The following is a 15,364-nucleotide window of genomic DNA, read 5'->3' as shown; positions in this document are numbered from 1 at the left end:
GGATCTGGAAGGTGATCTGTCTAAGGTGTCAATGTAGGTGGTGGAGCCAGGATCAAGACCAGATACAGAGCACTCCAAAGCAATGTCTACTGGATTCATCCATCCTTACATCTCTAAATGGTTCCCTTCCTCAACTGATACCAATCACTTAGCCCCAGATTTACCCAAACTGTCTAGTTAGCCTGGGACCAGTGGTTTCTAGAACACAGGACTGTTAGTGCCCAAACTGAACAGGTAGTTATCCTACACCATGCACAGAGTGCCTACACTATTTGGTTGTCTGAGGGCAGAGTAAAGTAATTCAGCTGGTCTGCTGATGGTGGTTGGAAACTGGCCATAACTGACAACTATGGACAAACACCTCAGAATTTGGATTTCCCAAAGTCCCCAAGTTTCTAAAGCTGCTGCATTTATTTACTATCTCTCACAGTTAAAAACACTAGCTCCAATTTCTCCCCTGAAGGGAGAGAAAACAAAAAGGAAGCACCAAGTAAGCATTCATTTGTTTTTACCTACATAAGTGAGCTGGAACGCAGGTTTTAAGACCATTTGATTTAAAACTGATCAACTAAGACTCCCAGTGTTTCCCTTAATAAGCTGAGGACAAAACTGGAATACATTTCAAGTGAAAGTTGAGGCCCACTTTTGAAGACTACAGGCAATAAATTTGTAGGTTTTGTTTTTAGGGTATGAAAACTTGCTTCAACTAAATTTCCTGTAGAGATTAGGTTATACTGGAAAGGAGCAAAGACAACAAAAGGCGTGAAGCAGAAAGAGCTCAGCTGACTGCTGGAATTGGTGGCAAGGTTAACACAGTAGTAGTCTACCCATTTCCCCAAAGCACAGATTCTTCTCTGCCTCAGCTGATGTTTCTGTGCTCCCATCTGAAATAAAGGACTGAGAAGATCATTTTCATGTCTTGCCCAAATTAATCTGAGAAGAACAAACAGGCATTTCCTCAGTTTAGAGACAGGAAAAGGAATCTACCCCTGCTGTAGTTGTTTGTTGTAGGAATACTAACAATCCCTTCCTTCTGTCCCCTGTACCAAAGGGTCTGATAAAAACCCAAAGGCCATCTAACCACGAACGGCAAGCATGAGGCTTAGCCAAATGCTTGGATCTGAACTGATATAAAGGTAACCAACCCTTTCTCAAGAGGAAAAAAAACAACTCCTGGTCATTGGGAAGAGAGGAAGAGGGCTGGGAGGAGCGAGGGTTGCACTGGGTATGATTTGCTTAACAGTCTGGGGGGGGGCATTTATGCACAAGGAGCTTATTTCTTAAACAAACACTCGTGGTTTTGATTTACACCACAGCCGGCTCCTAAATAATTTATGGCGGGTTAAATTTATTGCCGAGCCCTGGCTGGCTGCAAATTCGAATTGCCAAATAATTAGATTTTAGGGCAAAGCTTATAAATTACCCGTCGATTTGTCCGGACTTGTTTGTCAGTTGCTTTGTGCTTCGGGTCATCTTTGGCATTTGGCTGTTTGGGTTTTAATTGCTGATTTACACTTTGACAGATGAGAGCTGATGCTCGAAGTTTCAGGACAACGAAGGGGGAAAAATACCCAGAGCTTTAAAAGGCTGATTTTTCACCTACATGTCCCCCTCCACCGATCTCCACAGACCCCCCAAAGCTATTCAAATGCAGAAACAAGGCTGAAAGTAGAAACTGCTATTCTTTAAGGAGTGGGAGAACAGACTGAGTTATAATTTACCTTTACTAAAATCTGAAATCAAAAAACAAAATTGAACCCACAGTATCAGTAAGTAAAGGAGATCAAAGGTGTTAAAAACCTTATCTTCACCCTGGAGTCCACACACCTGTGTGTCTCTACATATGCACACAACTCAGAAACAGCCTCAGTTGGAATATTTTTACATACTCTCAGTAACTTCAAGCATCAGGACCCTGTGAAGCTAACCATTAGGGCAGCCTCATATATACATATACATATCTGTCGTGTAATTAATAAAAACAAATCTCGGTTATGTAAAGAAAGAGTCCCTTGAAGCAGTTTTAAGTCTATCATGGCAGTAGAACAGGGTGCCGATCCCCACTTACCACTCCAGCAAGGGGAATAGCAAACCTCTCTAGGTAGAGCCCTGCCACTACCCACTACTTGGACAGAAGGCCTGAAGACTCTCCACAGAACCAGAGAAGTAAGGCTGGCCTCCCAGTCACCTGTAATACTCCAACAGCTTCCTATACAGCCATGGGTCAGAGGAACACTAGAACTAATTCTACTAAGTGCTGACATGTACAGCCATTGCATGCTAAGCCCTGTCTAGAGCACTTACGTGTATTTTTAGTTCACCGTACCACAGGTCCTATAAAACTGGAACTATGACTAACTGCACTTTGCCAATAAGGCAACTGAAAACCAAAGGACAAGGGGTGTGAGTCACATAGCCCAGGTCATACTGTCCACAGGTGGTAGACACAAAACTCAAATCCAGACAGTTCAGTTCTGAAGCCTACGCTCTCAGCCACCATGCTACTGTGCCCCTGGTCAGCCTCTACCTCAGCTCTCTTCATTCTAGAGGCTCAGAGTCCTCACTTGGGGACTTGGACACATGCAGCCAAATCCTGTTCAGTTAGTCTGATAAACTGGGGCAAAGTCATGTAACTTGTTCAGAATTACAAGATATATTAGAGTTTGGTTACACAAAGACTCACTTTTTCCAATCAATCATAAATTGCCCTACGAACTCACTAGCTGGGGGTGGAGAAATGAAGGGCAATAGGTAATTGAGACGGAATCAGGCCCACTTGGGCAAGTGGCTCAGAAATACCATCCACAGCCCCAGGCACCAGCAAAGTCTACTAGAAGACTTCATCCCTAAGGAGTGCTCCTGGGTTCCTTGTTCTCTGTCCACACATGACAGGGTGGCAATTGTGCTAGCATAACAGACCTAAAAGCCGAGACAACCAGCAGGCAGTATGTAGCCTGCCATCCCACAGGTGCATCATGCCCTGAAGCCTTTCTCCCTGGATAGCTGATGATGCTACATCTCCCTAAGCTGGTAGGAATTACTCCCTAGTACCTCAGACAGTTCCCATCACTTGAGAACTTGTTGAAAATGCGCATTTGTGGGTTAGCAATGTAGCTTGGTGCTAGAGCACTCATCTGGCTGAGGCTCTGCATTCAAGTCCCAGCACAACAAACAAACAGAAATCATCAAGAGTCCCTTACCCAAGAGCAGGGTGCTGTTCTCAGTCTTGCTTTGTTTTCTACCTTGTTTCATTAGAGTTGTGGGTTTTTTCTGTTATTTCTTCAAGGGAAACAAAATGATTCAGAGCAGTGGTTCTCAACCTTCCTAATGCTGGGACCCTTTAAAACAGTTCCCCATGTTGTGGTGACCCCCAACTATAAAAATATTTTCACTGCTACTTCATAAATGTAATTTTGCTACCGTTATGAATTGTAACAGAAATATCTGTGTTTCTTGATGGTCCTAGGTGACCCCTGTAAAAGGGTTGTTTGACATGCCCCACAAGGGGTTGTGACCCACAGGTTCAGAACCACCAATTTAGAAGAACAAAACAAATTTGTGAGCCCAAAGCCCTGGTGTTGAGGCCAGCGATCCTGGCTTTCAGCAGCCACCGAACTGAAGTTTGAAAACCTTTAGTCCAGACTACAGTGGTACTTCTCAGATGGAATTGTCTGAAGATCTGTCAAACTGCAGAATCTACTTAGCTCTGGTGTGGCCTGACACACTATTTCTAACAAGCCCATGGGTGATGGGGATGCTACTGGTTCTCAGACCACTAGTTACACTACTTTCCCAGTGAAAGACCTTGCCCAAATGGCAACATGTGATTTCATGAGACCCTGCCTCCACCTACATCATCAATCCCTTTCAGCTGACCAGTTGCCCTAACAATGCCACCGGTGGTCAGAGAAGTACCTGGGAATAAACAAAACTTGTCCCTGAACTAAGGAGGGATGAGTTCAACTCAGAGTGCTAAGTGTTACAGTGATTTTGAGGAGCAGGATTCCCAGCTCTCTTGCTGGTTATCATCACTAGCTATCTCTTCTAGTTCAATGACAAACAGCACCTCAAATACATCTCAGAGAGACAGCTACCTACCTTACCTCAAAGGAACTTATCTACAGCTGTTGTCCTGTATGTTCTCCTTGGTGTGGATCTTTAACTCACAGTTAACCCTATTTATGACACCTAAGATTGAATACTCTGTTCCTTACCAAATCACTTAGCACTATGACTTGGAGGGAACTAGAATCCAATGGAGCTGGGAGCTATGAAAGAGCATGGTTCTCAGGCTTGTGTCTTAGCCAGCACACCTAAGGGCTATAACACATAACCTCGTCATTTCTCACACTACCACCTTAACCCCAGCCACTAACACCCCTCTTAAGTAATGTACTTAACAGGTTTCTCCACATCTACTTTTGGACCCTTGGAACACCTTTCTTTTGTTCCCACGGACTGTAGTTGCTCATTCTGTTTATTTACTAACTAACTTTGCTTTCAACCTCCCCATGCACACTGCACTATGGGCTTTTTGTTTTGTTTTTATTTCACTCTTTTGAGATGGGGGTCTCACTATGTAGCTCTAGCTATCCTGGCTGGCCTTGAACTCTCTGCCTCCTGAGTGCTGGGACTAAAGTTTTATGCTGTTATGCTCAGCTTGCACTGTAGACTCTTTACTTGTAGCAATTTGGGTATTTCCAAATAAGAGTCCCTGCCACAATTTAACCTCCAGATGAGCGCTTGGCTGGCACGGTTCCCCAGGACTAGACACTGACCACAGCCCCCAGAAGAAAAGCAGAGCCACCCATGTAATGGTGCTGTTGTTCTGCTACCCAAAACTCTGTATACCTCCCATTGACTGACTGTATCATCTGGGAACAGACATAAACAGCAGACTATTCCAAGTAACTCTTCTTCACTATCAAAGAGTCCTTGGCGTTTGTCTCTCCCTCCAGAGACTCCTTTCTGATTCTCTCAGTGCCTGGTTGTCATTCTGTTGTAAGCTGTCAACCTTGGGGGAAGGGAAGTCCTAATGTCCATCTAGGAACACTCTTGTCACAGCTTTTAGGCTATGGCTCAATTTTTGCGGCTGAAGCTCAGAACTCATCACATAAATGATGTTGCGGGGGCTTTTTAGTATTGTGAACACCCAGGATAAGAGGATAAAAAATAATCATCCCAATGGCATCTTAATCAAAATGATGCAGAACCCTTTTCCCAACAGGACACAGTGGTGGAGAAAGCATCTCCGAGTGTCAGTCTCCTCATGCCAAAGCACTGAGACGAGTCTGCAGAAGCAATGTGATCAATACAGGGGAGGAACCATGACAGGCTAGAGCAAGGGGATGGAAAGCATGCTCGCTCATTCTCAACATTCCCCTGGCTGACATTCTCCTCCCTAGTCCCTCCCCTTTCTCCAAGTGCTTGCGGTCTTCTAGTCGCCCTGCCTCCCCTGCCTCTTCATTAATCCTTCTTCCTCTCAATGTTAACCAAACAGACATTTTTCTGTTTGAAGTGTCAAAACCTTCTGGGTCTGTTTAAGGTGTGCCCTAGCAGATCCGGATCCAAATTCCCAGAACTTTAAGTTGAAGATGTCCTGTCAGTCTCCAGAGACTGTCTTTCCCTGAGATCTAGCATCCCACACAAATGCTACCTTCGGTATCAACTGACATTCCAGCCTGGCCTCCCCAACCATTCCTCGGAGCCTCAGCCTGAGCCCCACCACCTCATCACCATTCCTTCGCTGACTTAGCTGATTTTGTCACATCCAACAAAAACTCCTATCTTTTTTTCCCACTTTGACCCTTACCCTTTGTGACCAGACCTTACTGGTTCATATTCCTAAACCTCTTCTACACTTCACATTCACTCTTATAAGCATCCCAATAGGATCTTCTAACGCAAATGTGAGAAATTATATGTAACTGATACAAATAATCCAACTAATTCAATAGTGATTTATTCACTGGGCTCAAATTTATCACCTGTTCTCACTCATTTTTTTTTTTTTTTTTTTTAAACAGGAGGTGAGGATCGAACCCAGGGCCTTACACTCGCTAGGCAAGCGCTCTACCTCTGAGCTAAATCCCCAACCCCTCACTCATTTTTAGCATTCTGACAAATTAGCCTAAAATCCAGACCCGGCCCCCCAGAACTAAGTCAAGTCACCCAACTTTCCTCTGTTAAACCCCTCTGATTGTTTTGTTTTGTTTTAAATCCCTGCTGTAACAGTTGTGAGGCCTCAGGCCTACACAGCCCTGTGGGTCTCCTAAATTTCTCACACTGTGAGTGTGCAGATGTGTGTATGTATGGTCACACTCCACTTGACTCTGAGCTCCTTGAGGGTAGGACTCGTTCTTATTCCAGGAGTTACTGTCCTGAGAGCAGCTTTGTCATTGCCTCCAAGGTGGTTGACATGAGCTCCTCCCCATTCCTTCTCTGACTTAGTTGGATTTGTCACATCCAACAAACACTCTAAAAGGCAGTTCAGTGTCACTGTTATTTACAGACCCTGATTTCATTCAGCATGTATCAATGCTCCTATTCTTTGGCATTCTTCCCTACCACCAAACTTAGCCCAGTGCCTAACAAACCTGCATTCCAACAGCTGTCTCAGCCCTGGGGAGACCACCAGGATAATAAGAGGCTAGGGGGGATGTTTCCTGATTTGCACTAAATTATGTGGTGATTTTGTTACCAATGACCCAGTGCTCCCCAAGGAAAATTCCTGGCTCCACCCCCAGGCAACTCCACAGCCTAACTACACATCATGGCAACTTAAAGGTATAAGCCCTAGGGAAGGTAGAGAAGCAATCTGAATAGAGCGAATAAACCCACTTTGATCTTGTCCCTGCTGTGCCAAACACACAGGGAGCACCTTGCAGCAGTGCTTCCTTCATACCTGAAATGTGTATTTTACTTCTGCATTGCTACATCTGCTTTAAATAAAAAAGGGCCCCTTGGCTCTCATGAGGAGTTACAGACACAGTGAAACTTGTTCCTATTCAGGGAGCACCAGTGAGGAGCCACAGGGAGTCAGGATGAGGCCCATCCCTGTAGGGGACCACAAGGAAACAACAGCCTGATGGGGGTGGGGTGTGTGTACCACTTTTATGGAAGCCGGGACAAAAGGACAAAAGGGTCTAGTGGACCACCCCATTCTCCCTACAATTACTGGCCACCAATAGTGGAATTCATTCATAGTGACCCTGGAAAAGGAGATGTGTTAAAGCAGAGATATAACTGAAAAGAAAGGCAATAACTGGTCTGATGGGCAAGAAAAAAAATTATTCTAGGAGTCAGGAGCCTGCGCGAGAACACTTACAGCTCACATGGTCGTCATAACTCAGCCCCCTCAAGCATTTTGTGCTCTGCTTATGGTGTTAACTTTAATGTCTTAACATATAACACCATCCACACTCACACAAAATACTACACACGCCAGATGAGGCTGAGTTATAGTTGCTGGGGGAAGCATAACTTTGAATTTCCTGATTTTGGTGCATTTAATCTCAACCATAATGTTACATTAACGTCGGTTTTGCATTTCATTTCCCAGTTTAGAATAGCATCAGCGTCTTCGCCTGTTTGTACAGAAAAAAATGCAGGCTGACTGAAGCTGAAGACAGAGGGAACAAAGTCTAACAACTGAGCCCTGCTAGGAAATGGGGACGAAAGAGGGCCTTTATCTATAAGGTACTTTCTTTCTGACCACTTAGAGACTGCAGGAACCAAAAACAGAAAACAAGGAGGCAGTTATGGAGCAAAGAGCAATACTTTGGGGGGGGGGGGGGAGGTAATCGTTCAATCTTGAAAGGAGGGGAAATGGAATCAATATAGTTTGATTTACAGTGATCATAACCAAATTCCTGTAAACTTTTCCAAAACATCATTCACCAAAAAACAAACAAACCAAAAACAAAAAGAGCCCAGTAATGGTGCCAGTTCTAGGTCACACTGAAATCCTCCAAATGCTGCTCCTGTATTAATTAGTCCTAGTTTAGCCTTCTGTCACCATCAACCCTGTCCCCCACCCTGCCCTCCAAAATTAACCCAGCACCTGCACAATTTTCTATAGAAGAGAATTCCTTTAGTTATAATTCTAACTCACAATGCCGATGGAATCTCTCCAAGGTTTCTGAAAGGGGGACGGTGGGAGGGGGGGGAGCAGCAATGGGCAAAGACCAAAGTGTAGAAAGCCTCACCCTAATGTTATGGGCACCTGACCACAGAAGAGAAGGAAAACAGTAGGCAGGACTGCTTGGAGCTGTGGGAAAGACTACCCAGAAGGCCAAGGGAAGGATGGAGGCGGCAGCCAGGACTTCAACGGCCCCCACACAGAGAGCTAGACCACCCCTCCCTCCCAAGCCACGCAGACAGCTGAGGTTACTTCATCCTCCCCACAAGCTGTGGCCTACACCTCATTTTCCTCACTTACATTTGCTTTGGTCTCCTCTGAACACTGAGGTGGTGAGAGAACTTGCCCTGAGGTTAAAGATGTACAATTAAAGAGCCACCAAAGCTTTCAGGCTGCTCTCTGGGCCCCAGGGTCACAACAACTATCACATCATGCACAGCCACACCAAAATGAGCAAAGCAAACTCCTGCTAGTGAGGACAAAGGAGCCACCGTTCCCTTAAACAGATAAAAATCTACTTCTGTATCAGAAAACAATCCCTAAGACAGAAAGGGACCACACTGCTGAAATTTAGAGCTTCTAAAATACTTTAAATCATCTAAATTAACATTTAAGTGAAAAAATGTTTTTCAATCAGAAAGTCTCAAATTAAATGAATACCTATCACGTTAATCTAAATAGAAACATGTAAAATAAATAAAATGAGCACAAAAATAGAACATGCAAGCCAACCACTCCAGTTTCACGTAGCTGAACAAAGTACAAAAATAAACAGCAAAAGGATGACGACAGATGAAAAATAACCCATGTTTTACTGTAATTGTAACCAATATCATTACACACCCAAGTACAACAGAGCCTACACCTGTTAGTTTCTCACGGAAACATTCCTTTAGGATAGTCTCAGGAAGCTGACTCTGAGACTTTTGAAGTGAGACGGATGGGAGAAATGAGCTCCATAGCAAGCCTCCAAACAACAAGGCTTTCGTCTGCCAAACCGTGTCTGTCTCACACACCTGGAAGGTATGGCGTGCTCTAAATTTAAAGTCTGAAAGATCTAGAAGTCGGCTGGGCAGAGACTGCAAGCAAAAGAGCCAATCAGGAGTCTGGAGAGGAGCTGGGGTAGTTCTCTCCTAGCCCCGGCCGGGTCCAGGCAACACACAGGGTTTCCCCATATAAAGCTTGTCATACAACAGCTATCTCATACTCTGAAAGAAGGCACACTGTATTCTAATGCTTTCCCTCTTTCTTCTGGAAGGTCCTTCCTACTACAATCTCAAGCTTTCTTCCACTTAAATCTGTATGTTTTTTTTAAATATAGAGCAAGATATTATTGTATTTAATAAGAACAAGAATTCAGTGGCCCGAACTATCTTCCATTCATTTTCTTTCTTATTAGGCTTGCTTTTTGCCTGTGGTCATTTTGTTTTGGTTTCCTCACTTCCCTTGCTGACTGGAATACCGAGACAACAGGGCCTCTGATGAGAACCTGACCCACAGAATCTCACTACAAGTACTATCCTATCTGGGATTGAAATTGTCTCTCATTCATCTTCCAAGTTTCCTCTGAATTCTATTAGGATCTTGGGGGTACCCAGAAATCTTTAAGATTCTCCTCCCTCCCAAAAGGAGCTTTAAGTTGCAATTAATAGCAGGTCTTGGGCTCCCCACCTTTTTCTTGAGGGTCATCTAAGGAGTGGTCCAGAGGACACAGATGTGTGGTCTTAAACGTGTCTTCTCACCTGTTGATGTCAGCCTTGCAGGCCTAATGAAGTTGAGATGCATTACATTTATCACTTTCCCTAGATCCACTCAAATCCATCACTATGTCACAGCAAGAAGTTAGATTGATCTGAAAGGATTTGCTCTTCTTCACAAACCCATGTAAGTTATTACTGAGACTCTTACAGTCTTCCAGCTGTTTGCTGATTGATTATCTGACGATCAGGTCAAGTATCTTCTCTGGAATCACAGTAAGCCAACAGGTCTATAATTTCCAAGATCATTCGTATTCCCCTCTTAAAAGATAAGCAAAACAGCAATGCTGCCTCTCTCCAAGATCTCTAAAACAACAGCTAATGCTCAGCTAATAATGCACCTTAAGTGCCCTGGAATCACAGCACTAGGGTTCACTGATTCTAGAGATAGCCTTTACTCAGATGCAGATCCTGGGAAACAGCATCAAGCTCTAACTCAGTGTGGGTCATGAAAACCTTCATGCAAGACCAGCCGTGGTGTGTACCTTTAATCCCAGCATTCAAGAGGCAGAGGCAAGCAAATCTCTGAGCTTGAGGCCAGCCTGGTCTATAAAAATCAAGTCCCAGAACTGTCAGAGCTACACAGAGAAACCCTTTCTGGAAGAAAAAGGAAAAAAAGGGAAAGAAAACCTTTGAGGGCTGGAGAGATGGCTCAGAGGGTTAAGAGCACTGGCTGCTCTTCCAGAGGTCCTGAGTTCAATTCCCAGCACCCACATGGTGGCTCACAACCATCTGTAATGAGATCTGGTACCCTCTTCTGGCCTGAAGTCACACATGCTGCATACATAATAAAATAAATCTTAAAAAAAAAAAAAAAAAGGGAAATTTAACACTATTGGTCTTCTGTAGTCCCAGTTCAATTAAAATTTAAAAAAAAAAAAAAAAAAAAGTTGGGGATTTAGCTCAGTGGTAGAGCGCTTGCCTAGCAAGCGCAAGGCCCTGGGTTCGATCCTCAGCTCAAAAAAAGGTGTGTGCCACTACCACCCACCTGAAAACCTTTGAGCCTACGTCTGAGAAGCAAGTTGGTAACACAGGTGATTTAAATCCCTACTATAGCACCTTCAGCGTGATGACAGACGAACAGGTAGGCAGACAGACAGATGACCATGCCTTTGAAAGAGAGGTAAAAGATGACACTGACAAGGCAACTGGACATAGTCAGGTTCCACCTGGAAGAATGCTGGCAAGATCTTCTTCAGGACAAGTGAACAGCGCTAGATAACTATCTGGGCTTGTAATCCAAGGGGAAGGCTGACAAGTCTACACCCAGAAGCATGTGTGTCCCAGGGAGCAGCGGCAACCTCAAGGGTGGGAGTGCCAAGCAATTAGAGACAGAGATGGCTCACATGCAATAGGGGTGTGTTGGGTTAGAGTCACGTTCCACTAGGGCTTACTCAGGGATGGAAAATTTGTAAGAGAAATAGTATGAAGATTAGAATGTGGATCTTGGATCCTCAACTCAGAAGACTCCACAACCAGAATTCCCAGCCAACCACCTACCCTCACTGGTAGGACCAGGAGACAGCTCCCAAGCAACATTCCCTTTCATCCAAAGTTTCTTCCCATAGGACACTATCCTTGTCTAATCTAAGCTGGCCTGATTCCAATGATCCAGAGGGGAGAGGAAGGAAAGGGGTGTAGTATCTTCGACAGGCAAAACCACCTACCATTCTACAGACAACCCCTCTAGAAAAAGCTGACCATAAGAAATGAAGCAAGTTTATCTTTCTGTGGTTCCCAGTGGTCCCGCCTCCCAAGTCCCAATGGTGAGGTCTCCTCCCCTCTGGCCTCCTAATGAAAGCCGCTCTAACCAAAGCAACAGGTCTGTATATCCCAAAATTATACACTGTTGCCTAAGCACTGCAGGAGGAGCTGCCATCCAAGAGCCACCCACACCTGAGCCTCCACACTACAATGAACTATCACACTGGCATCCAACCATTCCATCACACACCCAGCACAGGTACCTCTCTCCTGCTAATCTAAGCTTCCTGGTAACACTGCCTTAAAAGATAAAAAGGTCTTTGTGTACAGAAAAGCAAAGAGATTTCCCTTTACAACAGACTAGCAATGGTACCTGTCCAGGTTATCTAATGCTACATAACAAATTATACTAAAGCAGGTATGGAGTACACACCTGTAATCCCACCACTTGGTGGGCTGAGACAAAAGGATACCAAGTTCAAAGCCAGCCTGGGCTACAAAATGAGTTCAAGGACATCCTAAACAACACAGTGAGATGCTTTACAATGGAAAAGCAAACAAAAAATTCATAGCCTAAAGCATTAAGAATCAATTGATCAAGCCAGGCAGTAGTAGTGGCACACACCTTTAGTCCCAGCACCCAGGAGACAGAGGTAGGTGGATCTCCAAGTATGAGGCCTGGTCAATACAGTAAGTTCCAGGATAGTCAGAGCTATACAGAGAAACCCTATCTTGAAAAACAAGAAAGGAAGGAAGGAAGGGATGGAGGGAGGATGGGAAGGAAGGAGGGAGGCAGGGAGAGAGAGAAAGAAAGGGAGAGAGGAAAGAAGGAAGGAAGGAAGGAAGGAAGGAAGGAAGGAAGGAAGGAAAGAAAGGAAAGGAAAGGAAAGGAAAAAGGAAAGGAAAAAGGAAAAGAAAAAGGAAAGGAAAAAGGAAAGGAAAGGAAAGGAAAGGAAAAAGGAAAGGAAAGGAAAAGGAAAGGAAAGGAAAAGGAAAGGAAGATGGACAGACAAGAATCAATTGTTCTGTCACAGTTCCTGAGTCAGGAATGTGGTGGATGCTGGACTGGCAAATTCACTTCTGGAATAGCTCACTACTGGCAAGCTAGTGATGGCTGTTGGATTCCAGCCTCAGTTTCTACCCATGTGCGTCTCTGCAATTGTTTGAGTGTCCTCATAGTGTGGTAGCTGGCTTCTGCCAGAGCAAAAGATAAAAAGGAACGAAACAGACTGTAGTGTGTCTTCTAACCTAGCCTATGTCTTTTCTACTACATTCCACTGACAGACAGGGTTATCTATAACTCCATGTACGAGTGTTAACACCAGGAGGTCACCTCAGGAGTGACTACCACAGCACTCTTTCAAAGTACCACACATCAGTGGCAGGGGTCAGGGCCACAGATCCCAAAGACAAGAGGAAAGCTAGGAAAGGTTTTGACTGAGACAGGGAGGGAAAAGGTATCCGGTTCTCCATTCACAGCTTAGTCTTGCACACTTGTAACCAACCTGCTTTGGAAGGCAAATATTTCACAGAGTAACTAAAAGCCAGTAGAGAGGAGAAAACTCTGGGTTCCAGGAAGCAAGACTCTCCTCCCTCCCGTTTGCCCACCCAACCTTTTCTGAAGCAATGATACAACAGTTACCTGAGGATGAATCTGTGGCTTGTCGCACGTGGCCTCAAAGTCCAGCACTAAAAAGTAGTGATACCTCTGGGGAGGGAAGGGCACCATTGCCGCCATTGATGCGCCAAAGCCGTGGGCCGCCAGCTTTCTGGTGGATATGGAACAGAACTCCGGAACACCACAGGGAGAAAATAAGTGGGAGCCCAGCACTTTTCTTGCTCTTGAAAGTAAATACGAAGAAAATCGAGCTGCTCCAGTCTGTAAAGGTGCTAGCATTGAGCATCCAGAGGCATCTAAAACTTAGGGGAGGAAAGTTAAAAGAAAAAGAAAACAAAAAACAAACAAAACAAAAACAGAGAGCCTGGGTTACTCCCCTCCCACTGTGGCCGGGTCATCAGGAATATCCATGCAAGCTGAGCCACGCCCACGGTTTCCAGGCCCATTTTCTGAATCGTGTTTTTGTTACTAAAGTTTGACCCTAAAACCAGCACCTGCAGTGTTATTACTACAATTCTGTCTCCCAGACTTTTCTCAAAGCAACACACAAAAATGGCTTCATTTGTAAATGGAGCACTAGCTCAAAAGAGAGCAGAGAAAGGACTTCTGCAGTAACTTCTCAGGTGGCAATAGTTAACTTTAAAGGACTCCAAAGCAACTTGAGGTGAGCGACTGCACAATGAGTCCTAGAGTGGACTCACTTTCCTGGACGCGCTCTTCAGCGCTCTTCCACACCATTTGCCCTTGGCTCATCTGCCTGTAACTCGACATCTCCACATACCCTCTGCCTTCTCCCAGCAAGAAAGTATGAACGCCAACACAGCCAATCCCAGGGGACTTTGCTCATCACATTCTGATGATTCTCAACCTCCACACTGGTAAGCAGCACCCTGGGAGAACTGGAGAGCACAGCTGGCAATAGTCTCAGGGCTCCTCATTTGCTGCCTTGGGCCTCACTCTCTCCTAGAGGCCCAAGATAACTGTGAGGCCTTTTAAATAGGAAAGGGGAAGAGAAAACCCAGATGTGGCAGTAATGGGAGCATTTCTAAAAGTCTAGTAAAATTTTCTGAAGGAACATGTGCAAGGAAAAAGTCTGAATCATTTTTCCTTTACATTTTCCCTTTAAATTCACACAATAGCTGCTCTCCTCTAAGGGCTAACTAAACATAAAAATCAAAGCCTAAGTTTTACTCACAAATAATCTGATCCCAGAGAGGGAAACAAGGCAGAAATATAGGAACGCGTCCTTCCCCACATTAGAGCCAATACTCAAATGCCCCTCAACTTTAATTCTCAAACAAGAAGTCTTACCATTTAATACACAAATCGCCATCAGTTTATGCTTCCTGCTGCCAAATCCCAAGAGAAGCAAAGGCCTGCCTCTGACTAGTTGTAGGGGCCATTGTCTCCCCATGCAGGGGAGGAGGACAGAACCCTGGGAAATGTGGAGCACACTCAGGTACCGTGAGGTCACTACCACCTGAACAAAAAAGCACAATGCCAAGTATGATTTCTCTTCCTAGCTCTCTCCTGACTCACTGAAAAGCTACAGTCACTTGCCTGTGTATCTATTAGGATGCACACTAGTGTGGGGCTCAGTTTCTGTATCTAAACATGAACTATCATGAGGACTGTGTGAAGACTAAAAAAGTCTTCCTGGATCCTAACACAAACATGGTGCTTGTTTTTATCATTGCTTTACAGCCTCCCTCGGAACTCCTAGTCCAGGGAGACAAAGGCAAGCTTGAGTTTCACTATGTAATCTCTTGGAGGGGCAAAAGCACCAGTGTCCCTTTGAAAGCCAGAATCCAAATAACCCCATTCTCTCACTCACCAGTACTGAGGACACAAGTGACAGGGTGATAATGGCTCCACTGCCCCTTCTAGTTTAGATGCCAAGTCCTGCAGTACCTTAGACCTCTTCTAACCACCTGAGCCAGGTGGAAAGACTTGCAAAACTCTTAATGTGTCTATAGTATACACAGTATAGAAGTCAACCAGACTCTGCCTGCCAATACCACAGGCAACAGTCTCAACTAACAAGGATTTCCTGTTTGTGTGTTCTGACTTGAGCACTTACTAGCCACGGCACCATGGGCACTCTGTTCTTCAATTCCCTGCCTATAAAATGACAATAATAGTTTC

General features: G+C 44.7%; 1 protein-coding gene across 7 annotated transcripts in view; it reads right to left on the bottom strand.

Annotated features, from left to right (window-relative positions):
• Eri3 (ERI1 exoribonuclease family member 3) overlaps nucleotides 1-15,364 on the bottom strand; it is a 132,688-nt gene that overhangs the window by 104,061 nt on the left and 13,263 nt on the right. For 4 of the 7 annotated variants that reach the window (XM_036180052.1, XM_036180051.1, XM_036180048.1 and 1 more), the window contains exon 3: nucleotides 13,244-13,521. The exons of 2 other annotated variants lie outside the window; for them this stretch is intronic. In XM_036180052.1, coding sequence (XP_036035945.1) covers nucleotides 13,244-13,498 — 255 coding nt within the window. In that variant the 5' untranslated portion in view covers nucleotides 13,499-13,521. The remainder of the gene's footprint in view (nucleotides 1-13,243; nucleotides 13,522-15,364) is intronic. One more of the 7 variants, XM_036180049.1, reaches the window with a different exon arrangement.

The sequence above is a fragment of the Onychomys torridus genome, chromosome 2, assembly GCF_903995425.1.
Source record: "Onychomys torridus chromosome 2, mOncTor1.1, whole genome shotgun sequence".
Lineage (NCBI taxonomy): Eukaryota > Metazoa > Chordata > Mammalia > Rodentia > Cricetidae > Onychomys > Onychomys torridus.
The sequence above is the reverse complement of the archived record's forward strand: the minus strand, read 5'-3'. Positions and strand labels throughout refer to the sequence as shown.